At 44.9% G+C, this 24,047-nt stretch overlaps 1 protein-coding gene and 1 long non-coding RNA gene across 3 annotated transcripts in view; one reads left to right on the forward strand and one right to left on the reverse strand.

Annotated features, from left to right (window-relative positions):
* EFCAB6 (EF-hand calcium binding domain 6) overlaps window positions 1-23,718 on the forward strand; it is a 115,481-nt gene extending 91,763 nt beyond the window's left edge. The window contains exons 25-31 of one of the 2 annotated variants that reach the window (XM_083503317.1): window positions 1,511-1,699; window positions 12,243-12,446; window positions 14,505-14,717; window positions 16,604-16,781; window positions 18,679-18,863; window positions 20,040-20,189; window positions 23,483-23,718. In XM_083503317.1, the coding sequence (XP_083359443.1) occupies window positions 1,511-1,699; window positions 12,243-12,446; window positions 14,505-14,717; window positions 16,604-16,781; window positions 18,679-18,863; window positions 20,040-20,189; window positions 23,483-23,605 (1,242 nt within the window). In that variant the 3' untranslated portion in view covers window positions 23,606-23,718. The remainder of the gene's footprint in view (window positions 1-1,510; window positions 1,700-12,242; window positions 12,447-14,504; window positions 14,718-16,603; window positions 16,782-18,678; window positions 18,864-20,039; window positions 20,190-23,482) is intronic. The other variant, XM_083503318.1, reaches the window with a different exon arrangement.
* LOC310707051 lies at window positions 14,651-16,168 on the reverse strand. Its single transcript, XR_014526301.1, has 3 exons — window positions 15,664-16,168; window positions 15,085-15,608; window positions 14,651-14,764 (listed from the first exon to the last, which is right to left on the reverse strand). It is a non-coding gene; the product is annotated as an uncharacterized lncRNA (long non-coding RNA).
* Window positions 23,719-24,047: the final 329 nt, after the last annotated feature.

Raw genomic sequence — 24,047 nt, forward strand, 5'->3', positions numbered from 1 at the left:
GATTTCTGTTCTCACCCTGAAGCAAAGTTCTTAACCCGAGGTACTATTTCTGGGTTAGCGAAGTCTGTAACCTGAAGTGTCTGTAACCCGAGGTACCACTGTAGTGTTTTGACAGTCCTGCTTGTCAGTTGAGCTACATCAGCATATCATCACTATGCTAGAGCGGGTACAAAACAATTGACACCTTTTTCATATGTGGTGTGAGTGCTTCCATTTTTAGGATTTTAGGGAAATATTGAAGATTGTTTCTCGGTCATGTAATCTGCAATCCATCGCTTGCATTGCTGTCTTATCTTCCCCAATGACCAAAACATCTTGCCTTGCAAGGATTTTGTATTTCTCCTGATTGGCCTTGCACAGGGGTCAGCAAACTTTTTCAGCAGAGAGCCAGTCCACTGTCCCTCAGACCTTGTGGGGGCCGGACTATATTTTTTGGGGGGTGAGGAATGAACAAATTCCTATGCCCCACAAATAACCCAGAGATGCATTTTAAATAAAAGGGCACATTTTACTCATGTAAAAAACATGCTGATTCCTGGACTTGGAAGGCGATTGGGCCGGATCCGGCCGCCAGGCCTTAGTTTGCCTACACAAGGTCTTGCATGAGGAGATAGCACAGGACTGGAGATACCAAATCCATTGTTTTTAATTGGGGCTGACTTCGCAACGTGTGGTAGCTGGAGCTTGCTTCCACAACTCTCTGGGGGGAGCTCTGAGTAGGTGGGTGGGGGCTACTGTCGTGCTTGAATTATCTGATAGACATGATCACGTCATGGATGTACTAGACTTGTATTTGCTTATTGGTAAACAATAAAAATGATGCATCGAGGGGCCCTTTATCATTTTCCTTTAATTTATTGTAATATGTCTGAATTGCTTGACATTGTAAGCCACTGTTACTGTTTGAATAGGGTCTGACTTCTATAAATAAACAGTAAGGCATCTCAAGTGGCTGAACTTGCAGCTGATTCAGATGTTACACTTATCTGTGTACTTTTCAGGTGTGTAAGAGACTTGCACATGTTTGCAAATCCTGGCCTGGCAGCCAGGCTTGACTGCAGCTCCTCTTCCGTGGGACATGAGGCTGCTCACCTGCTTTCACCACCCAATTACATTTGGAAGGGATAGGTTCTTGACAGGCCGACACTCTTCATATCTTTTCTCATCCCAGCTAAGCTCTCCTGCTATCTTTAAACACCCCAGGTTCTCTGGTTGCCTCTGGTTGCTATGGAGGCCTGTTGTAAACAGCCTTCCCACCTGACACTCTAGATAATGAGTCCTGCCAGAAGAGAATAAGCTATTGAAACAGCTCAGCTTAAAAAATAGTTGAGCAAGGATTCCTTGGGAAGCTCTTAGCGGCGTTTTGTATGCAGAATACTTGAGGCGGCAAGTGGGATGTGCGTTGCCTATGCATTTATTTCCACAGCTCAGTAATAGCTCTACTAGAGAGAAATGACTTCTTTCCAAATGCCGGTTATTTAGAGTTACTTTGCTTCTGTGCTATTTGCAGGCCTTTTCTGCTTTTGACAAGGACCGCACGGGAGCAGTTTCCGCCTTGGATTTCCGGCAGGTGCTCCACCACTTCTGCTTCACGCTTTCCGACAAGCAGTTCAACCACCTCATCAAACTGCAGCGGCTTCGTGGAGAGCACTCCATAGACTGGAAATATTTTCTGCAAAAATTCAACAACTTCTCTGGGGTAAGAATGGGCACAAGACCCTTGTGCATCGGAATGAGCTCGTGCTGGTTGGGAAAGATTGGGCAGAAACCGGGGTGGTCAGAAGCTGGTCCAGAAAACAGTAATACATGGCCTTTTCTTCCGTGTGCACATTATAGAGGGCTTGCCCCCTTTTGTGCTGACAACCCCACCCTCCCTGAAATAGGTTAGTCTGAGAAATGAGCTGCTGGCTCATGGTCAACAGGAACTTGATCGCAGGTCTATCCAGTCCCAAGGCCAGCACTTAACCTCATTTACTCTCCAGGATAGGAAAACGGCTCTTTCAGTCCCTCCTCCTTGCTGCAAACTCACCAGCAGAACCTCCTTCTTCCAGCACAGCTCAGCTGCAAACTTGCAGGCAAATGAGAGGGGACTGCTTACTTGCAGAAGAGGAGAAAGAGCCTCAATTTCTCTCTGCACTGGGGAAGAGGGAGCTTAATGGTCTTCTCCTTGTGTTGCGCAGCAGGTGGAAGAAAGTAGATAATGTTCCTAATGGAGGGGTTGGAGTTTGGGCTCAGCGTTATGTGGGGCCAGATGAGAACCCCCCCCCCCACTAAGTCAGGTTAGGCCCTTCATGCCCCTGCCTCTCCCTGTCCCATTGCTATTACAAGTCGTTATTATTTCACAGGTCAGAATGCCTTTGTGACACAAGCAAATAGGTAAAGTGTAATTTGCAAGCCAAAATTGGCATTCTTTCTCTGCAGTACCCCAGCCCTCATCTTAACTTGTACCTCAACCTGGTATAAGCCATCAAGCCTATGGTTCAAAACAACCTACTTGAAGCACATTCACAGGTAGGCATGTGCCTCAGTGAACACGGGAACATGAATCCAAGACATTGCACCTTCAGTGTAGATAATTTCATAAATTAGGTTTTCCTGACGTAAAATCCATGAGCAGTGTAGATTTCCTGGTGAGAAATGAGCTGGTCTTGTCTGGAGTCCTAAGTATGAATTCAGTGGGACTTGTTAACAAGTAAGTGTTCATGGAATCATATCCTTAAGCTACAATGTGCTAGGAGTTTGTCTTTTGGGATTTCAGATTGTAGAAACAGGCTGGAAGATAGAAACAATTAGATAAAAAAGAAACCCACATTCTTGTAGCGTGTGACCATTTTATTATTTGGAGCATCAATTCAATTTTTTTCCAGACTAGGGACAAAAAACGTAATACCACAGAATAACTTCAAGTGACTCACAAAAAGTTGCTGTAGGGAAATGTAAATACGCCAGCATGGGCTTTTATGATAGGCATATTGATAAAGACTAATGGCATCCTACCTCAGGAGAAGGACAGTATAAGAAGTATCATTTGCTTTGTCTCCGATGCAGAAATCGTTACTTGCAACAATTTTTGTGTGTGTGTGTGTGTGAGAGAGAGAGAGCACGCACACAAATGGGATAGCGGGTGCCGAAATGAGCACATCATCTGTAGCATATAGTATAAATGAGTGTTTTGTTAAATGCCTGAAATTCATTTTCTCTGTGCATTCCATTCTGGATTTGGCAACACAGTCCATACCATGAATGTTCCTTACTGGGTCAGGCCCAAAGTGTTTCCAACCTGGGCTCCCATTCAAAAGAATCCTAAAATTACAATTTTGGAAGGGACCCCAAGGGTCATCTGATGCAACCCCCTGCGATGCAGGAATTTCTACTAAAGCATCCAAGATGGAGGTTTTTAAGCAGAGGTTGGATGGCCATCTAAGAAGAGAGAGTCCACCACCTCCTGAGAGAGCCCCTTTCACCGTCAAACAGCTCTTCCCATCAGAGGTTTCTTCCTCATGCTTAATCGGAAATCGCCTTTCTTGTGACTTGAAGCCATTGGTTCAGGTCGGAGCCTCTGGAGGTTTGCCCACGCTTGTTGTATCTCTTCTTATCACTTGATGAGTGGAAGCTGACTGTGTGCACTGCCTTCATTGAAAAGCACTGCATTTGAGATTATAGGAGGTAGTATTAAAGTTCTCTGTGGAACTAGGGGGCTTCTGATGGAACATGAGGGAGGTTGTGGGGCAGTGAAGGCTGGTCAAACCTCCTCTGCCAATGCAGAAAGTGCACCCAGGCAGTTTCTGGAGAGGCACTAGTTATGTACCAATGGACTCACAAAGATCTGTTGTACTGATTGGACCCGGGAACGCCCTTGCACAGAAGCATTCTGCACACAAGCATGAGTTTGTGCACGGAGCCCCTTCACGCACCTGCCAAATGGTGGGAGGTGGGTGGGAGGCTTGGTTTAGCCAAAGCAACCCTGCAAGCCCCCTCTTCTGTGAGGCCCCCATTCATACATGCAACCCATCACTTGATATTGCCGTCATCAAGTGAAAAATGCCTGTCTGTGAACCTACCCAACCCCTTTCCAGGTGTATATGAAGAGGAGTGTTTGCCAAATCATCTTTCACCTTCTAAATTAATAAGACACATTAAGTGCTGCAATAGGCGAAGTTCATATTGTGGGAGGGAAATATCTCCTTTAACACGGTGCTTTTTGATTGCAGGTTTGAGCACAATTTCATCCCTAGTTACATGAACAATTAACCATATGCAGGCTAAAATTCAGGCATCCCTTCAGAATTCTTCACCTAAGGGGAGTCTTAAGTTTTCCCACCTTGGATACCACATTTGATCAGGAGTCTCAAGAGCACTTTCTGTACTGGTGAAAGCAAAACTAATAAAAACCTCTATCATACCTTTAGAAATCAACTGTTGTTTTCTCTGTGAAATATGATATCTGAAGTGGTAATAGGACATTGTGTAAAACAGAATACAGGAATTTCAGGGCAATATCCAGGGAAAAGGTGAAGCTGGAACACTTCTTCCTTACATGCTTGTTTTCTGTGTGCAGAGATGTGGGGGTTTTTCAAGGCTCAAGCTCGCACTTGATCCCAAACCTAGGGGGAAAGCTATAGCAAACCTCTGCAGGGATAGGGGTCAGTCCCTTGTGGCAATAGATACCTCGTGGGTATTTTCCTACTGATACGCCTAGTGATGCCCTTGCCAATCGTGACTAGCACCAAGATGCCCTCTTCTATTTATGGTTTTCCAAAGATCTGGATTCACTTTTATCTGCTCTGTCTAGGGCACAACATTGAGAACAGAATTTGTTTTGGTAACTTCTGGTGCTCCTTCTTGTGAGTTCCAGATCTCAGTTTGTGCCACAGCCTGAGGACATATTCAAGCTTCTCAAAGAGGGTAGACCTATTATTGCATGTGCTGTGGACCCAATCCCCGCCATTGCTGAGTAGACCAGAGCCGATTTGCTGAGTAGAATCATAGAGTTGGAAGCGACCCTGAGGATCATCTAGTCCAACCCTCTCCAATCAGGAATATGTAGCTGTCCCTTACGGGGATCGAACCTGCAACCTTGGTGTTTTCAGCACCATGCTCTAACCAACTGAGCTGTCCAGTAGAGGCAGTGAATGCTCTTTAAGAAAGTGTGGTACTAGCAGCTCTTAAGGAAGCTTCATAGCCTGACCCAACTTATTTCAGTAACTATCATTCTATGTCAAAGTTGTCATGATAACCCAACTCCAATATATTCTTGGGTTATTTAGATCCATTCTAATCTGGCTTCTGGCCTCATTTTGAGACCAAGAGTGCCCTGATGGTGTGGTCAACTCCTCAGATTAAAAAAAGTTAGTCACACTTCTAGATTTTTAGCAATACCTGTACCTTTTCCTTGAGAAACAAAAACTGGCTACATTCATTTATGCCCTGTTTATTTTCATACTGAAATATGTTCTACATGGGGTTGCCTTTGAAGAGAGTTTACAAAATTGACCCAAAATGCTTAGTGGATTTAGCAGGGCGGAGCATAGAACTCTGTTTTTGTGTCATCTGCACTGGTTACCAAAGTGCTGGAAATGAGTCTCCAAACATTAGTTTTAAGTCCTAAACAGCCCAGAACCGGAGCTTCTTAAGAATTGCCTCCACTCCCATGAATCTGCCTCACCCCTGAGATAATCAGCAGCCGCGCATGAGGGGCATGGCCTTCTTGTGGGAGACCCTACCCCAGGAGTGACTGGCCTCATCCTAGCTCATGTTTCAGCCTGCAACAAGACATTTCAGCAGGGTTTTAAAGGTACAGTGTTATAAAACACTCCACTTTCAGTCGGAGGGGGGGGAATGCTAATGCTTACCTAGTAAAAATGGCAACAGCCCCACACAAGGAGGAATCAGCAGATTTTGAGAACCCCCAACATATGCAAAAACATGGAAAGCTCTAGAGAGAAACAAAAGAGGGTTTTAAAAGCTTAAAAAAACAACAACTGGAAGAAATGGACTGTTGGTGCATGCCTGACTTTGCTCTGAAATGGTTGTCCTAGTCTTGTATGGGGGTGTGGAAGAAAGTATTGGCCAGTTGGCCTGCTGTTCCATTTCTAGAACATTGTTTCTGTTCTAGCTCTCAGAAAAGGATGAAAGAGGGTTTAGCCGCACCCAGAGCCCTGCTCCTTATGGCTTAGCCAGGCTTTGGCAAGTGCCCAGCAGTTCTCTTCATCCTCACCCATTCCCGCCTCTCTCCCTACTCAGACGGAAGGCAGAGACAGCCCCTTTCTCCTTGCTGCGGAAGGCCTGAGCATCTTGCAAGGCGAGCAGGAACATCCCCTGCTTGGTCTGGTGGGGGGAGCCTTGGCCCCATTCTGACAGCTCCCCTGCCTTTGCCAGATGGGAAAAGCCAGCCATACACTGACCAGCCTTACTCACTAACCTGCTCACCTGTCAGTCTACTTGTTCACTCTTGCCCTCCCAATGTCCTCACTCTTGCTTGTACCCACTCTTGCTTGTGCCTGATCATTTGCCTGCCCATTCATGCTGGGCAAGCCCCTCTTTCCCCAGGCACATGCAGAAACAGTATTTTATGATGGAGCCCCATTAGTCTGATAGATGACTTTTCGATTCCCCACTTTGATGGTGATCGGTGTTGTTTTTAATCTGTTTTATCTATCGTTTTCAATTTTGTCTTTCTGTTTGAATAAATATACTGTATGCCCCTGGTAAATGCATTTCATGTATGTCCATCTTGTCATTGCCTATTTCACCTCTGCTGGGGCCTTAGGATTTATCCTTGGAGTTGGCAACAGAATGCTGACGGTTACAGGGCTCGTCTTTTGTAGATACTTGACCATTTTAGGTTTAACATATAAATTAATGTAGTATGCTGCTTATTCAAGCATATTACAAAAACCTGATTATTATACATTACACAAAACCTGATTGCTGAGGTATAGGTGGAAACACGTAGCAAAAGTCTCCAGCTCTGATCATTAAAGTATGGAAAATTTACTGAACTAGTAAAGTTGAAGCCTGTGAAGAGATGGGAAATAAATGGCACCTCATAAATAAAAATGCAATTCTCAACTGCAAAAGTGAATAATTAGCATACCCCAGAACCATGCAAGTTTAAAATCCATTTTATGCTTAGAAATAGTTAAATGCATTGAAACTAAGGACGCTTCAGAAGGTCCCCGCTCCCCTCCCCCCCCTTACACTTAATTCATCACTAGGGTCTTTTGACGATGCTGATGTATGCTAATGAGACTTACATTCTGAATAATTCTATATAGTTCTGATTTAAATGAGATGAGCAAATTGTCAGCTGAATCACAGTTTTTGTTTCTGTTTATCAAGGTCCATAACTGCACTAGTGTATACATTTGATTTTTAATAAAGCTAGGGTTTTTTCCTCCTTTTTCTTTTCCCTTGACAGTTATTTCTATTTGAATGAGGGTTTTCAAATGCGGGTTAAGTTAGTGGGAAGCCAAATTAATGTTGTGTGTTTTCTTCCTTTCCTAATGCTGCCTCTGCAAAGCCTTCCAGAAGGCAGAGACTATCAAGCAGAGTTGACTTGAGAGAGTCTTTTTACTGTCAGTTTTACTTCTGTAACTGTCTCAAGTATTTCTGGCGTGGTCTGAATGGCTCCCTCAAAAATGTGACAAGTTTTCTTCCAAATCCTGGACACAGTGGGTTGCATCCAACCAGAGTAGACCCACCCATTAAAATTAATGGACCCAAGCTGGTCTGTGCCATTGTTTTCAGTGGGTTTACTCCAAGTAGGACTAACGCTAGATACAACTTATTAAGACAGGGAAGGGTAGCCTGCTACCTAAGGCCCAGTGGACTGGTCGACTACTTTTGGCTCGAAGCCTGCCTATCATTCGTTTATGGACCCCTGCCCAGATTACCTCTGAAGGAGTCTGTCAACAGGAAAAAAATATGCACACATTTATGAGGGGGAAATGTGAGAAAGCCTACAAAAGACTATTCTGTAGCACTGTGTCAAAAACTGTCCTCCAATTTCTTGAAAGATTTCTTCCACTTCAGGTTTTCTGCCTCATTCACTTGTGAATTGCTTTAGAATTTTGGTAGGTGTTGGTTTAAATATACCTTATCCCTGTGAGATTACCAAGGGTATGTTTCTGTTTCTCAGCTTTCTGCAGCCTTTCTGACTGCCGTGATCTGAAAAAGATCCATGAGAGGTGTTACCCCATAACATCTTTCCGGGCTTTAATGGTTGTGTGGCACGCCAGAGAGTCTGACTAGCAAGTGCTTAAGATCTGTGCATATTCTCTTTAAGGGAAAGTCCTTCCTTTAACTAAGCAATAATTCTACATTTGTAAGGTGAAGGGCTTCACTTGTGAAACTGCCACAGAGAACAGCATTGGACACTTGCTAGGCAGCCTCTTTGCCTCCTCACACTAACAGGAAAGTCCAGCCAAAGGAGATCTTTGGTTTTTTCCAGAAAGCACAGGCTCTCAGGAAGGCTGCAAAATGCAGGTCACTGAAGAGATGATTTGTCTGTTGAAAGAACTCTCACAAAACTCCTCAGCCGCTGTGGAAGTCAGGTAAGTGCAACAGCAAAACCCACCCACAACCCACCCAGGATCATTTCACTGAAATTTCTTCTCCCCTTTGATAATTTTTTAATGCAGTTTCTTATTAATTGATGGAGTGGGGAAATACAGAAGAATTTTTCTGCACAGGGCTAATACACGGTGCCCTGATTCTAGCATAGAGGTTTAGGGAAACTTTTCAGTAGCTAAGCTTTGCCTGCCTGTCCAAAGTCAGTGGATTTCTCGGTCTAAATCAGGGTTCTGCAACCCGCGGCTCCGGAGCCGCATGTGGCTCTTTTACACCTTTGCCGCGGCTCTGGGGCAGATACTAGCGAGGGGAGGAGGCGCATTGTGCGCCCCGACACCCCACTGTGGCGGGCGCTGTACTGGCTGTGACGTCGCATGGGGGCGGTGCGTGCGTTAGTCACGCACCGTCCCGACGTCACCTTCCCGCCCGCCCGCTACATTGTAAGGGGCATGTACGCTGGTCACTGCATTGAAAGGGGGCATGTACGCTGGTCACTGTTTTGAAGGGGAGTGAAGAACACACACACACAAAAAAGGTAACTTGTTAATTTAACGTTTATTTCTATGAGGAGGAGTAATTCTGAGGGGTCAAACAAAGAAATAATAATAAAAAGTGACAAAAAACTTATTTTTATAATGACGAGTTTTGCGGCTCCCAGTTTTTTTTTCCTTCGGAAATGGGTCCAAGTGGCTCTTTTTGTCTTAAAGGTTGCAGACCCCTGGTCTAAATGAACAAGACAGGAAGAGAGGCATTTAAACAATAACAACAAACACCAACTCTCCAGGGCTTTTTATACACAAAGGCTCTTTCCTTGCTTTGCCCTGTATGCCAACAGGACCTGCACCGAATGGCTTCCTGGAAACTCTGCCGGGGGGGGGGGGGGGCTGTTTAAAACTAGCTGGCAGAACGTTGACTCTTCAAAGTTCCAGGACAGTTGAACCAGACAGTTGCTGAGTTGCTATAACTCACTGCCACTAGAGAGGTACAGTCCGGTTCGGAGGAAAAGGGTTTTAAGCGGCAAAATCAGCTGCAGCATTTTGGAAGGAAGAACTCCGGGGCACCTTTGCCTAAAAGGGTCTCCTAACTGCCTGCGAGGGTCTGAGAGGCAGAGGCAAGAGGGGTTGTGTAAGCTAAAAGAACAGGCCAGCTCTCTTTGCGACACGATCCTAAGTGATTGTGGGCTGTGCTGCATGTGGCGTTTGGCACGGCCTGCTGCCTCCTACCCAATTAAGGCCTCGTTAAGGAAGGACTGTGATGTTAGCCTTCTCAGAGATGGGGCCCTTAGTTTCTCTAGGCCAGGGGGTCAGCAAGGTTTACCTCGCCTGGGCTAGTTACCGTATTTTTCGCCCCATAGGACGCACTTTTTCCCCTCCAAAAAAGAAGGGAAAATCTGGGTGCGCCCTATGGGGCGAATGCAGGCTTCAGGAAGCTCTGCGCAACCCTCGGGAGACCGGCTCCGAGGGTTGCGCAGAGCTGCCTGCAGTCCCCGGTTCAGCACAGCTCTGCGCGGCCATCGGGAGCGGAGCACTAAGTCCCGCCCCGCTCCAGATGGCGGCGCAGAGCTGCCTGCAGTCCCGGGATCAGCGCACTTCTCCCCATCGCCAGCCCCACAAGCTCGGGGGACAGCGGGGAGGCAGAGCGTGCCTTCCCACTGTTCCCCGACCTGGTTCTTCCAGCCCCGCACCTGGGGGGGAAATAAATTTTTTTTCTTTATTTCCCCCCCAAAAAACTAGGTGCGTCCTATGGGCTGGAGCATCCTATGGGGCGCAAAATATGGTAACTCCAGTGGAGATCACTCCGTGGGCTGGATCATGCGCGCGCCCACAATTTCCGGCATCTGCATCTGCGCAGACGTGATTTCTGGCACCACAAGTGTGAAGTTTGCTTCCCATTCAAATTACGGTAAAGTTGGGTAGGAGGACATGCTTCTGCTACTGAGAGCCAGTGTGGTGTAGTGGTTAAGAGCGGTAGTCTCGTAATCTGGGGAACTGGGTTCGCGTCTCCGCTCCTCCACCTGCAGCTGCTGGGTGACCTTGGGCCAGTCACACTTCTGTGAAGTCTCTCAGCCCCACTCACCTCACAGAGTGTTTGTTGTGGGGGAGGAAGGGAAAGGAGAATGTGAGCCGCTTTGAGACTCCTGAAGGGGAGTGAAAGGCGGGATATCAAATCCAAACTCTTCTTCTTCAAGTCCCCGTGCCACGCTGCACCAGTTTAGCACAGCATGCAGGGACTCGGCGAGCGGGCGGCTCGGTTCGGGGGCAGCTCGTGGGCCGGTTAAATGACCCCTGTGGGTTCTTGTGGCTCATGGGCCTTAGGTTGCTGACCCCTGCTCTAGGGGCCCCACACTGCAGGCCTCCAGTGTTCGCTTAAGAGAGGTCACACCAGAGGTTTTGTGGCCATCGTTGCAGAGGAGACTGAACTCCTGGAAGGAAATTTGTGTAGAACCTTCTGGAAGAGACCTGTTTTAAAAAGATGGTGCAAAAGGCAACACTGATCAGGAAGCCCAGACTCCACTTATCAGGGAACACCAACAGAAGAAGTCCCCCTGCTTATAGTTGGGGCTATTTGGATCACTGAGGTCCACTATTGCTCAAAAAGGTACATGGTGACGTGAGGGACCTTGTTGCATCCTTCATGTGGATTTCACAGTGTACGGGTGCTGGTCCTCTTTTTTGCACAGATACGATGCAGACCTAGCGTGCCAAAAGTCCCATTAAAAAATCAAAATGTTAGTACCCTAAGTTCGAATCAGTTACAGGACCAGACTTCAGAAATTCATATATATTTATCTAGATTTCATGTTTCCTGGTATGTTTGTTTTTGAATTGAGGAGGACTACCATCCTGCTGAACCTTCTGTTATCCTCATTTCCCCCAAAAGTTCCAGCAAGAATCCTGGTACTAAATGGCTATCACATATACTAAAAGAGCAAGAATTCTACAGCAAACACTTTCCCTGCTCCTTGGACTTTGGTAGTATGGGTCTTTAGCACCTTTCCGAAATCTGTAGAGTCTTTATCCCACTGAAATGAATGCTAACTAATATATACCTGCATCAGTCAGATTCAGTACTCCTTGCCCTTGGCTTTCACTTCCTTCCTCCTGCTGTCTATATCCACTCCTCGCCTAAAGATCAAGCTTGTATGTTCTTCTAGGCAAGAAACTGTATGTTGCTTATGAAACCCTATGAAACACAGTGTTAAGCACATAGTTCTATAGTGATAAAACAATGACATATGGATGAATAGTTAATTAAGAAATCCTCAAATGTATCTTGTCTATGACCCATTCACACACACATACCTCTAGCAGTGGATCCAGAAACTCACAATACTGTGCCATCTGTGTGAATGCCAGGTGTGAGATGAGCAGGATGAGTCAAGTGTGGGTTTATCAGCTAATCACTCTGCTGTTTACCTTGCTCCTTGTATTAACCAAGTGCTAATGTCCTTGGCTTTAAGTAGCAGCTGTTCAATAGAGGGTTTTGCATTTTTCTTAACCTGACTGCTTGTCATTTCCTGCAGCACTTGTTAAATACTGTTAAGTCAATTTCATTGGTTCAGAAAATTGAAAGTCTACAGACCTCTTGGCATGACTTCCTAAATGTTATCTTTTGTATATTATCAGTAGATCTGTTTGTGATTCCCCCTCCCCCATGTATGTTCCACTTAGACTGAGAGACAGCACAGGAAATTTGCTTGCCGAGATCTGTCCAATCAAGAGGTCTTTGCCCGTATTCAAGAAGTAATAGGCACTCGCTGTCAAACCCTTGAAGGGGAGTTTAAAAACGCAGATCGCACAAAAGAAGGCACTGTCTCCAAAGAGGACTTCAGAGATATCTGCAACCGGTGGTTTTTCCTTTTGACCGATGAGCAGGTAAGAAAACTGGTGGGCAGGGACAGTATTTCTCAGAAGGCAAAAGCACACTTTGGTATACAAGAGGAATCTTTGGGAGGGGTGGGGTGTCAGGAGAGCTGCAAGTGTACGGCTTGAGGATAAAGGTAAGCAGGACAGTAGGAGAGTGTATTTGCTGTGTCTTCTGTGGGTCTTTCCCTGGTCGTTCTGTTCACCCTCCTTCTGGACCTGCAGTAATAAATAGGACTCAACATTGTCCCCCAGAAAGCAGCTTAAACAGCTGGAACAAGTGGGAGATAATGTGTCTATGTGTCGTTATCCTCTCACATGTTCAAGGACTGCTCCTCAAACTTTTGATGTAGCAGAAGCATGTCCCCCTACCCAGCTTTAATTTGAATGGGAAGCAAACTTCACTCTTGTATCCTGGACGTGTCTCCAGGCTAGTGAGTGCTGCAGCCTTGCCTTCAGATTGGAATTATTGCTGAGGCACAAGATGGCGCCTCCTCTGTGTAAAGCTCATGATGCCGTGTCTCTGCCTCAGGAATGGGGGGGAAGTGAAATCACAATGCCTGACGCAGAGATGTAGCACAGGGGCTGAATGGAAGGAGCTAAAGCCAGAGCACTAGGTCATACAGAGGTGCAATGGCAATCCTCTTCTGTGGGGAGTGGGAAAGGGGTCTTATTTAATCATTTGCTCCTTATGGCACATGAGTAGTTCTCAGATGGTGTGTTAGAGAACCCTAGAGCAGAGTTCAGAAACTCCGACTGTATGCAGTTATCTCCAGAGCAGCATGGTCTCTGAGCACATGGGAACAGTCCCTATGCCCTTCTGAATAGCTGCCTCTCTGGGACCCGCCTTGGAAAAGCAATCTTTATATGGGCCTCATTTGACATCAAGGAAGCAATGAAATGTTAATTGCAGTTAAGTTTCCGTGTGGCTCAGCTTGTAGCTTCATTTCAGCTGGATCGTAGATAGTTTTCCTTCCCTACTAAGCTGTTGATATTACACACATATCCCAAGCGGACGGGCTTCAACCGGCTGTTAAAACAGTCTCAGCTAACTTAGTGCACAAAGCACTTATAATATTTAATTGATGCTTGTAAAACATGTTGCTATCCTCTGATGGAGTGCGGAGTGCGTTTTGTTTTCTATAATTTATAATATGGCAGAAACTTGGCCAGTGGGGGAAAGTTGAAAAGAAATTCAAAATGTAGGTCTGGCCTTTGAAGTTTAACTGCAACTTGCCACATGCATATCAAAGGCTTAGAGGTGATGAGCTTTCTTCAAGGTCTGATATCACTGTTTGTCAGAGAGGGTTTCTTAAAAAAAAAAAAGGAAAAACAAAACTTTACAGTTTGTACATCTGAAATCTAGAACAAAACGGTCTACCTTTCTACTGATTCTACATTTCTTAGGGATAAGACACATTGATATTGGCACTTTATTTCCATGCATGCATTCCTGTTATGACAAGCAACTTGCATTGACTCAGTATCGAACATGTTCAGGTGGCAGAATCCCAGAGACATAAAAAAGGGGTAACCTGCCCTCTTGCACCAGTTGTTGGACCCAACCCTGTCTCTATTGCCGGTACAGCAGCATGCTCACTTGCACACAGCCTTCCTTTATTTGAAACACTGGCCCTTAAATTAGGACAGAGATAGCTCAACCTGGGGGACCTATGAATGACCCAAACACTTGGTCTGAAGGGCCATTGGGTGGTCTCCACCCGCACACGATCCTGCACTCAGAGTAACAATCAGGGAAATGGCCATTTGCAGCACAGATTACACACAAGGTCAGTGGTACAACCTGGGCCCAGCGCCAACACCTAGCACAGCTTCTTTCAGCACCAGGACCTTTAAGAAGTTCTAAAGGTTTTACTTAATGACACTAATTGCTGCATGTCCCACAGGTGCCAGGTGCTGGGCGCCTCTTAGTCGTGGCCTGGCCCTGACACAGGCATGCAGAATAAAGTGACGTTTCCAGGGATGCATGAGCCCTGGGTTGAAATTCTGCACTGCCTGATACCTTGCTTGGCCTTGCATTTGCTGAAACACGGTTCTCTGCTTCAATAGTTCGAAAACCTCTGGAACACAGTGCCGCTCGACTTGAATGGAAGATTGAAATACCCTGGATTCTTGAAAAAGTTCATTCTGGAAGTGGAAATGCCAGACACACCCACCGCCAACCACCCAGAGAACCCCAGCAAGCCTGCCACAGCAGCTGAGCCCGGACCACAGTTACCGTCGCGGCCTCAAACAGCATATTCTCCCTCATCTCCAAAGAAAGTAAGTGCTTCATGGCCAAAGCCAAAACACAGGAAGTAGAACCCTGGCTGTTTACAGTGGTGCCCCGCAAGACGAATGCCTCGCAAGACGGAAAACTCGCTAGACGAAAGAGTTTTCCGTTTTGGAGGTGCTTCGCAAGACGATTTTCCCTATGGGCTTGCTTCGCAAGATGAAAATGTCTTGCAAGTTCCTGCGGGTTTTTTTCCTCCCCCCCTTTTTCTAAGCCACTAAGTCGCTTATCAGCTGATCCGATAAGCCGCTAAAAGCCGCTAATAGCGCTAATCCGTCAATGGGCTTGCTTCGCAAGACAAAAAAACCGCTAGATGAAGAGAATCACAGAACGGATTCTTTTCGTCTTGCGAGGCACCACTGTATTAAAAAACTTATCCCATTTCTATCTGACTCATCCTTCAAGGTGTTCGCTTGGGACAGGGCGCGCACACCAGGTCTATTAGGTTTTCACAGCAACATGCAAGGTAGGTTAAAGTGAAAGACAGTGACTAGCCCAAGGCCACCCAGGGAATTTTGTGGCTAAAGAGGAATTGAAGCCCAGGTCTTCACATTCCATGTCCAACACATTTTATTGGGTTTGCACAACTTGTGACTCACAAAGCCCAACAGCAGTTTGATGAACCTGTTTTTGTTGTCTGTCTAGGACTGGGGAGGAGAGAGAGAGACTGGGTAGTGTGGTGGTTGCTGCCAAACCACGACATCTGTCTGCGTTGCGAGTTGTGCAGGCCTGCTCTATCCTCTGCCCTACTCAACCGCAGGGTGGAGTGGTGGTCCATCCTCCCTCTGATGTTCCCAACTCAGAACAGCATTTACCCGGGTATGGGCTAAAAGTGGCTATCAAGATGCATTGGTGTAAAAGGGTCAGAAGTGCCTGGCGTGCTCTGGTCCATGGGGTCACGAAGAGTCGGACACGACTAAACGACTAAACAACAACAACATGAACCAGAAAACTGTTGAAACAACTAACAGTAGATTGCTTGGAAAACACCTTAAGTTAGCTGATGGTAGTTAATAATGGAAAACCTGCTTCACTTTATTTTTTTAACTGCATTCTTTGTCTTGATCAGTAGCCTTGGTAAGTAAGAGATCATAAGAGTAAGCACCCACGGAAAGGAACCACAAAAGATTCTGTCTAGGTGCAATTGAACTCCCAACACTCATCCCCAGCCAATGGTCAGGGGTGATGGGAGTTACGTCTGAAGGATACCACATTGACTCCCTTTAAGAACAAAGGAAAAGCAGCCATTATTAAATTTGTCCAAGGGTTGCCGCACACACAAACATTTTTCTACACTGGGTTTCTCTACCTATGATGATTGGCAGGTGAATATGTCAATTGGCTCCATCAAGAAGACTGCGCTGACTAGCAGTAGCATGCCACAATCTCTTAGGAACGGATAATTTTCAGGCCTGGTTCCTGAGGTCCTTTCAGGTAGGGGGTGTGGGACTGAACTCATAAAGAAGGGAGGGAAGTCTCTCTACTGCACTGCTGGAGAAAGTGCATTTCCCAAGTCCTGCAGCCAGTGCTAATTTTCTAGAAAAAGAGGTGCCGGAACTCACCATGAACACCTCCCTCGTTCTCTCAGAATGGCAATGGCGCCCACCTGAGAGGGGCCGGAACTGAAAAAAAGCCATGCAGAATGCAAGGAGCCAGGGAGAAGAGGATGAGGAGTCAGCGTTGCTCAGAAGAGCTTCCCTGGTGGATCAGGCCTTTTTGAATTCTGAGGTGTTCAGTGTTCAGTATTTCAGTTTTCAAAATGAAGATTCAAATAAGAATCCATCATCAAATATCTACAGATTTAGAAATCTATTCGCTTGGCACTCCTTTTTTGTCTTCAATTGCAAGTTGGTCAAAATCTTCCTCTTAATTTTAGGCCCCCGCAGGCAGCAGGCCTTCTACTGCAGCAGTTCATACTCCACCTATTCTGAACTGCAAACCGATTGAAGGTAAAATCCGAAAAGGTGTTCAGCACTGCTGGAGACAAATACTGAAGGAATGTAGAGAGAAGGATGTGGACCACGTGGGAGAAGTTGCTGTAGAAGATTTTTTAGGTTGGTTGTTTTCTTAAATCTTCATTAGTGATCTTGCCTAGGTAAAGAAGTGGAAGCAGAAACAGCTGTCATACTGTCATGCCTCAGACCAGAAGGAGATTCTGGCATGTCCTTCAAATACAAGTGGTGTGAATGAAATTTCAAACTGTGAAGCTGGCCCATTCACTTCACTGCTCTTAGATGTCAGTCCTTTAGCACAGTGATTTCTAGAAATGGCAATTTGGCAAGACAGTCTGTAAAAGAGAAGAAGTACTCTCACATGAAGCTTTACTGGGGCATACTAATCTAATTTGATGTGTGTGTTTATTTGCTTCATTTATATTTTACATAATAAATTTGTCTTTTCCCAACTTCTCGCCCCATTTTCCATGGTGTTTTAATTTCCCACCCCCTCTGCACAATGCCTTCTGTTTCCTATACCAGCACATCAATACTGTATTCTCTAATTCCTTCTGTTTCTCATATTTCAAATCCTGCTTATGAGTTCATCAAACTATAATATAATATAGTTCTAAAAGGGCTTCCATTCTTCCACAAAGAGAATCATTGTTAGATTCTCTTGTTTTGGCTGCTAACTTTGCCAATTCTGCATAGTCCATTACCTTACTTATCCATTCATCTTTGGTGGAAACTTCTCCCTTCCATTTTTTGTGTTTGGAGAATCCTAGCTGCTGTTGTTACATACATAGACAATTCATTTATATATTAGATAACAGCAGCAAAAGAAAATAAATCACCATCCCTCCCAACCTACTTTAGTCAGCAAACACTTAGTGGAATAAAAAGATCATAAAGGTTCTTTGTTATATGGATGTGACAAGGATATGATGGCAGCCAACATGTTTCTTTTATCACGACCCCATCCCTTTCATGTAAGAAGCAAGAGGGGGCCTGACTTTAGAAAAGTGTGTTCAGTTGAAGGAGCCATTCCAACAATATTGTACGGTTGGTAACCCAAAGTTCTCCACTTTCGCCACCCAACGCAGCCCCCGGATTGTAAAAGTTGGGAGAAAAGAGTGGAAGGGATTGAGGATGGGGAGGGAAGTCAGAGGAGCTGAGGTCTCCTTACCCATGCAGCCCTTTCCAGGTTGCTTTGTGAACAAGACAGACATACGATTCGACAAATCTGGCTTCCACCATCCCCTCTGGTTTGACCTTCTGCAGCGCATCTCTGAGGCCAAATCTATTACTGTGTATCACAGGGTGCGAAAACAGTAGCTCAAGCCCTGGTTCACATATCTCTATCACGTGACTGCTGCAGGAGATTGGGGGGGGGGGGGCTCAGTGGAGTCTGTTGAAATGTTCGGCTGTCCTTTCTCCAGTGCAGAGGAAGCATGTACAGCCCTAAGGTTTATGAATGCTCTAATATTTAGAATGTTCTAATGAAGCAAAAAAGGTAAAGGGACCCCTGACCATTAAGTCCAGTCACGGACGACTCTGGGGTTGTGGTGCTCATCTCGCTTTATTGGCCGAGGGAGCCGGCGTACAGCTTCCGGGTCATGTGGCCAGCATGACTAAGCCACTTCTGGCGAACCAGAGCAGTGCACGGAAATGCCGTTTACCTTCCCGCCGGAGGGGTACCTATTTCTCTACTTGCACTTTGACATGCTTTCGAACTGCTAGGTGGGCAGGAGAAGTGACTGAGCAACGGGAGCTCACCCCGTCACGGGGATTCGAACTGCTGACCTTCTGATCGGCAAGCCCTAGGCTCTGTGGTTTAACCCACAGCGCCACCCGCGTCCCTCTAATGAAGTACTGAACCTCAACAATGTGAGCCTATGTTATTCATCAGATTTGGCTTGCTGCATTACCCAAAATTAATTGTCACTTTGATGTGCACGTGTAAAGCATGGTTGTTTATCATGTTGTTTACTCTGTACACCTATGTTTATTTCAGCTATACTGGAAAAATTTAATTTGAATTTAACCAAAGAAGAAAGTAAACAACTCATAACAAAATATGATTTCAATAGTGTTGGCAAATTTGCCTACTGTGACTTCCTTCAAAGTTGTGTGCTGCTATTTAAATTCCAAGATGTGACTCCTCTGCAAAGGATTGTAATCCAAAATCCACGAGTACAGGTAAATGTTCTCTGGCTACCTGAGGAGATTCTGATGCCCAAGGAGATGGCACTGAGGGAGACAAGTCCAGGGCAATTCTAGCCCTTCATGTTGTGCAGTAACAGGACATTTGTCTCTCATTTGCTGCACTTAATTCCTATCCCTGCCTGCATGGTTGTAACTGTTTAGGGAAAAATAATAGTTTTTGGGTTTTTTTAAAAAAGTACTCAGGCCATAATAAACATGAGGAAATGTGGTATTTTTGCTGGGGAGGTTTAAGATACAAGTTTCCCCACAATTAAATAAAATACACATATTGAAACAAAACCAGGAATTATAACAATAGTATTCTGCCCATGTCTGTTTCTCTAGTATGCCACAATCTCAAAATGCTTTCTTTGCACAACCTTGAAACCTTTTCCTTCAGCCCGTACTCCCCATGCCATCTTCTCTGTGTCTGCCATGTGCTAAGTTTCCATCTGACTTCCTCCTCTGGGAGCTGGGCTGGCATCAGGTGTTGGCATTGCTGGGCAGCTGGTGAAGCTGGGTAAGGGGCCCCACTGCCAATTCCTGGAACCCTCTGGCAGTGGCGTAGGAAGGGGGGCGGTGGGGGAGGTCTGCCCGGGTGTCATTCCTGAGGGAGGGTGACAAAATCCCCCCACGCAGATCACCGCCATGCCAATCGCACCCCCTGGGCGGATCGCCCTGCCCCCGGGTGCATGGCATGTGCGCCGCTCTGGGTGCCCAAGCGGCTGGCTCTGCCGCTGCCCTCTGGCTCTGCTCTTCCCACTTCTCCTTGCTGGTTGGCAAAAGAAATATTCCCATTTGCTTGACCTGAGTATACCTGGATTTCTGTTTAAGGCTTCCCAAAAGAGTACATGCAGATGACAACCGCTAAGACTCTCAAGCTCTTATTCCGGGGTTCAGCCCATGGACATGTGTGTGTCAGTGCAGATGTCTACACTAGGAAAGTCTATTTGTGAAGCGTTGCACAGAGCGGCTGGGGAAACCCAGCCAGATGGGCGGGGTATAAATAATACAATTAGTAGTAGTAATAGTAGTTAGTAGTAGTAGTAGATGTTTACAGAGCAGAGCACACAGGTGTGGGGCCTGCACTGGTCTCACTGACCTTTTCTTCGCACACACAATGCCTGAATAGGTCTTCAAGAGCAATGATCTTTTCCACCTCTTTCTCAGAATCCCCGTGGGCCACAAACACCGACCTTTTTCAATGCAATGATGAGGATTCAGCCCCAGATCCTTCACTGCTGGAGGCCGATGAGGCGAACCTTCAAGTATTATGATGAAAGTGGGACTGGACAGCTCAGCGTTCAGGATTTCAGACAGGTGACGGTTGACAGAACAATGTTAAATGCATTCACTGGCTACCCTTAAGCAGCTTGCGTCAAGGGAGCTGATATCCCACCTTTCACAAAGAAGCTCAAGGTGGTGGCCATAGAGGTCCCTCCTTCACACCCACCCTGTGAGGCAGGTTAGGCTGCGAGCAAAAGCCTGGCCCAAGGTCACCCAGTCAGCTTCATGGCTGAGTGAGGGTTCACATCCACACACTTTGGTGATCAGATGGAGCCTTGCTTTGGACTGCTGAAGTCCGGAAGCCGGCTAGAAAAAGCAGGGCCTTTTCAGTTATGGCCACTTCTTCTTTTTTAAGGAGGCAAATGAAAATACCTTTACTCCATAAATGAGGTAGCTAATTCCTAATTGCTGGCTTCACATTTAGATTCTTGCTAGTCAGCTTACTAGTTTGATGCATGGTCTTAATTTCAAATGTTACTGTATTATTATTTTTTTAAGAATTTTTTTATTTTCAATGCAGAATCATAACAAAAATTACAAACATTGAATCAAAAATAATACTGTACAAACAAAAATCCCCAGAACATATAGAAAAAAGAAAAAGAAAAAAAAAACAGAAAAGGGAAAGGGGAAAAAAAAACAAAGGAAATGTTACTGTATTTCGGTTACACATACACACAGCAGAAGACCCTAACCCAGAGGTTGATGGATTAAAACCACCCTCTGCTAGCCTGGAACATGTATATGTAGACCCATATTCACACAACCCCAAGCGAATGAAGAGTCCCTTTAGCCAGAAGGCAAAGGAAGGCTTCAGCTCATGTAACTTGCAAGTATTCAACTTGTGCCTCAGAGAGAATTGAAGCAAATGGTGCTTTTCTCAGCTTTGCATGACAAACTATACCTGCTAAATTCCCTTTTCCACACAACTATCCATATGACTTCACCTGTGGCTCCCCTGTATAGCTGTTCAGTTTTTTCTTTATTTTGGACATTATTTGTGTTTTTTGCTAAGGCAGGTGGGGGTAAGAATTATATTGAATTACATTATTCTTTCTCACCCACGTGAGAGTGGAACAGAGATTCCTCAAGGAAAATGGAAAGGGGTAAGCCATGAGGAGTCCTATATCTTGTGTTGTATATTTTTAATAATTGTGGAGGTGGGCCTCCCTGAGGAGGCAGCGCACTGCAGAACACCTTCATAGGCTCTCTGAGCACAATTTGCGCTTGCATATCGGCAGGACGAGGTAGTGGAGGTAAACATGTGGGGTTTCTTTGCCTCTTTATTTTCCAATGCCTGCTCCACCTCGTAATCCAAACAGGACCTCAGGGGAGCTCAAAAAACCAGCATCAAAATAAAAGATTGGTAGTTAAAAGAAAATATTTTTAAATTTGATTTTATAGATTTACGTACTGCCTTTCAGTATGAATCCAAGAAGGTTTACAACAGGCAATAGAGACAATGAAAGCAGCAACATGGCAAGCAGATAAAACAGTAGCTTAAATCAGTCACATCAGATATTTAAAACCCTGGGCAAATCTAAAGTTCTTCACTTGGTGATGGCTGTATACACACACACACACACACATATGCATATACATATGCAAATTGAAAATATGCAAATGACGCCATTCATGCAGCTAGCAATTGCATGAATGGTGTTTTAAAAGTAAATTCCATGTGTGCTGTAGTTTGCCACCACAACTGAGTCCCAATCTGGATCAGGCTTCTGCGCTTGCAATTTGCTTTTAAATGGTCTTACATTGAAGTTGCTCAACTACCACTTAGTAGTTTTACTAACCTCTTTGTTTTTGTTTCCAGTCAATCTTCAAAGATTGACTTCTAACACACCATATGTAAATAATAAGCATCTCCTAAAAACCACCACAAAATGAACTTTTCCTTCTCCTAACACGAAAGACAGAGCATTCATGGAATTCACCCAGAACATTGCGGGGGGGGGGGGGGAGAAGTTTTAACCAATCACCTTAAGCTACAATGAGTGCCAGCTAGATATCTAAGCCTTTGTTGGATTTTCACCTTTGTCTTTAAAATGAAAGTTTCAGCCACTCTCTGGGAGGATTCTCAACTTTTGATTTCACAAATGCTGGCTTCTTGGTTAGGCTTAGTGTAGAGCCCAGGCAGGTAGAGCAACAGAAAACTTTGGCAATCTGTGGCAAAATCTGGAGAGATCTGACAGGTTGGAGGTGGAATCAAGGCTTTGGTGGCTACTTGTTTGTTGCCAAAAGCATCAGCAAAGATTTGCATAAAATGGGTACGTGTAAACATATGGATGGAAGCAAAATTATAAATAATTACTATACTTTAAACAGAAATACAACACATCTTACCACTGTGGGGAAGACTGCAGCCAAGTCACCTGTGTTCCTGCTCAGTTTGTGGTTGACATCCTAATTGTTGATGGGACAATTCCAAGGCTTTAAACCAGACTTAGATGTCACAGCCCTTGAAATAGAGGATGTCCTCTGAAAAGTAGTATACTGTCCTAATCAGGGCATGATCTGGAAAGTTATGGAAGAAGAACCCAGCAGAATCTGGATTTTTCTAGATTTCTGGGCTTGAGTACCAGTATACAACTTTCCAGTCTGAGCTTGTAAAATATTAGCTTCTTAGCATATCTGCTTCTAGAATGAATTTTCAGTAGTGTTACACCAGTGTTCCCCACAGGAAAGCCTGGAAGTAAAATCAGACATGTCACGCATGTGCACATTTGAATACTGATTGTGCAAGGTCTCCCAGACGTTTGTCTATCAATGTCTGAAGACACAAACACACACTACAGCCACATGCTACACGTTTGCCACAAACACAGTGTAACACTGATGATTCCCATAGCAATTGTGAATACGTAGTTGGGTCAACAGTAGGGTAGACTATGTGTGGTCTTGTAGGCTCTATGCACTAAAAATGTGCGTCAGTTTTGTATTAGTTTAACTTTCATGGCTTTCCCCAAAGAATGTTGGGAACTGTGGCTGGGCCAGAGGTGCTGCAAATTCTCTTACTGATCCCAAGCCCTCGTCACCCAGAACTGTAACTCACAGAAGGAGCAAAACCAGAACCAGTCTGCAGTGCAAACCTAACCTATCACATTGCGCTTGGCCTAATTCACAAATTACCCCACACCCTTGATGGGGGTTGCCATGGGAACATTAGGTAGAAAATAACTCCAGGTATTCTATACGAGGCAGTTTTGCTTAACTGAATTGTGTGGATGTTTCAGTTCTACATTGGTTGCCTGTTGCTAACTTTCCTGGATTGTTCCTAATTAACGATCAGCAATGTCAGTTTTCTGTGTCTTCTGCAGGTGCTTCGCAAGTATGGCATTGACTTGTCTGAAGAGGAGTTCTTTCACATACTGGAATATTATGACAAAGGATTAACTTCCAAAATCTCCTACAATGAATTCCTCAAAGCATTCCTGCACTGAAAAGAAAAGGAAAAGGAAGCCTGCTCTCCAATCTTGAAGAATCATTAGGCAGGAGAGATGTGATTACTGAAATATATGTCCTCATTTTAATCTAATAAAACTATATAAATTCACCCCCTTGGTTAACAGTGTATCAGCAATCTTATAATTCCTTCGCAATGCAAACTGGTGATGGTGTCTGGTGAAGTAAATCTTCAGTAGTTGGGGCTATTAATTTTCTCATAATCCATTTAGCAGGGAAAACTGAAAACAATTAAAGTGACGGTTTTGAGGTTCTTAATTGGCATCTCAGAAAGCAATAACTTTATTTTTTCAATTAAAGGGCATTATTAAGAAAAGGAACTTTTAATTTATATTTTAAAAGGCACACTTCTCAATTTTATTTGCTGCCATTTTCTAAATGGATTATACCTAATGCAATTTTCTTCATTATTCTGAAATT

This window comes from Podarcis liolepis, assembly GCF_965112155.1.
Source record: "Podarcis liolepis genome assembly, chromosome: 5".
Lineage (NCBI taxonomy): Eukaryota > Metazoa > Chordata > Lepidosauria > Squamata > Lacertidae > Podarcis > Podarcis liolepis.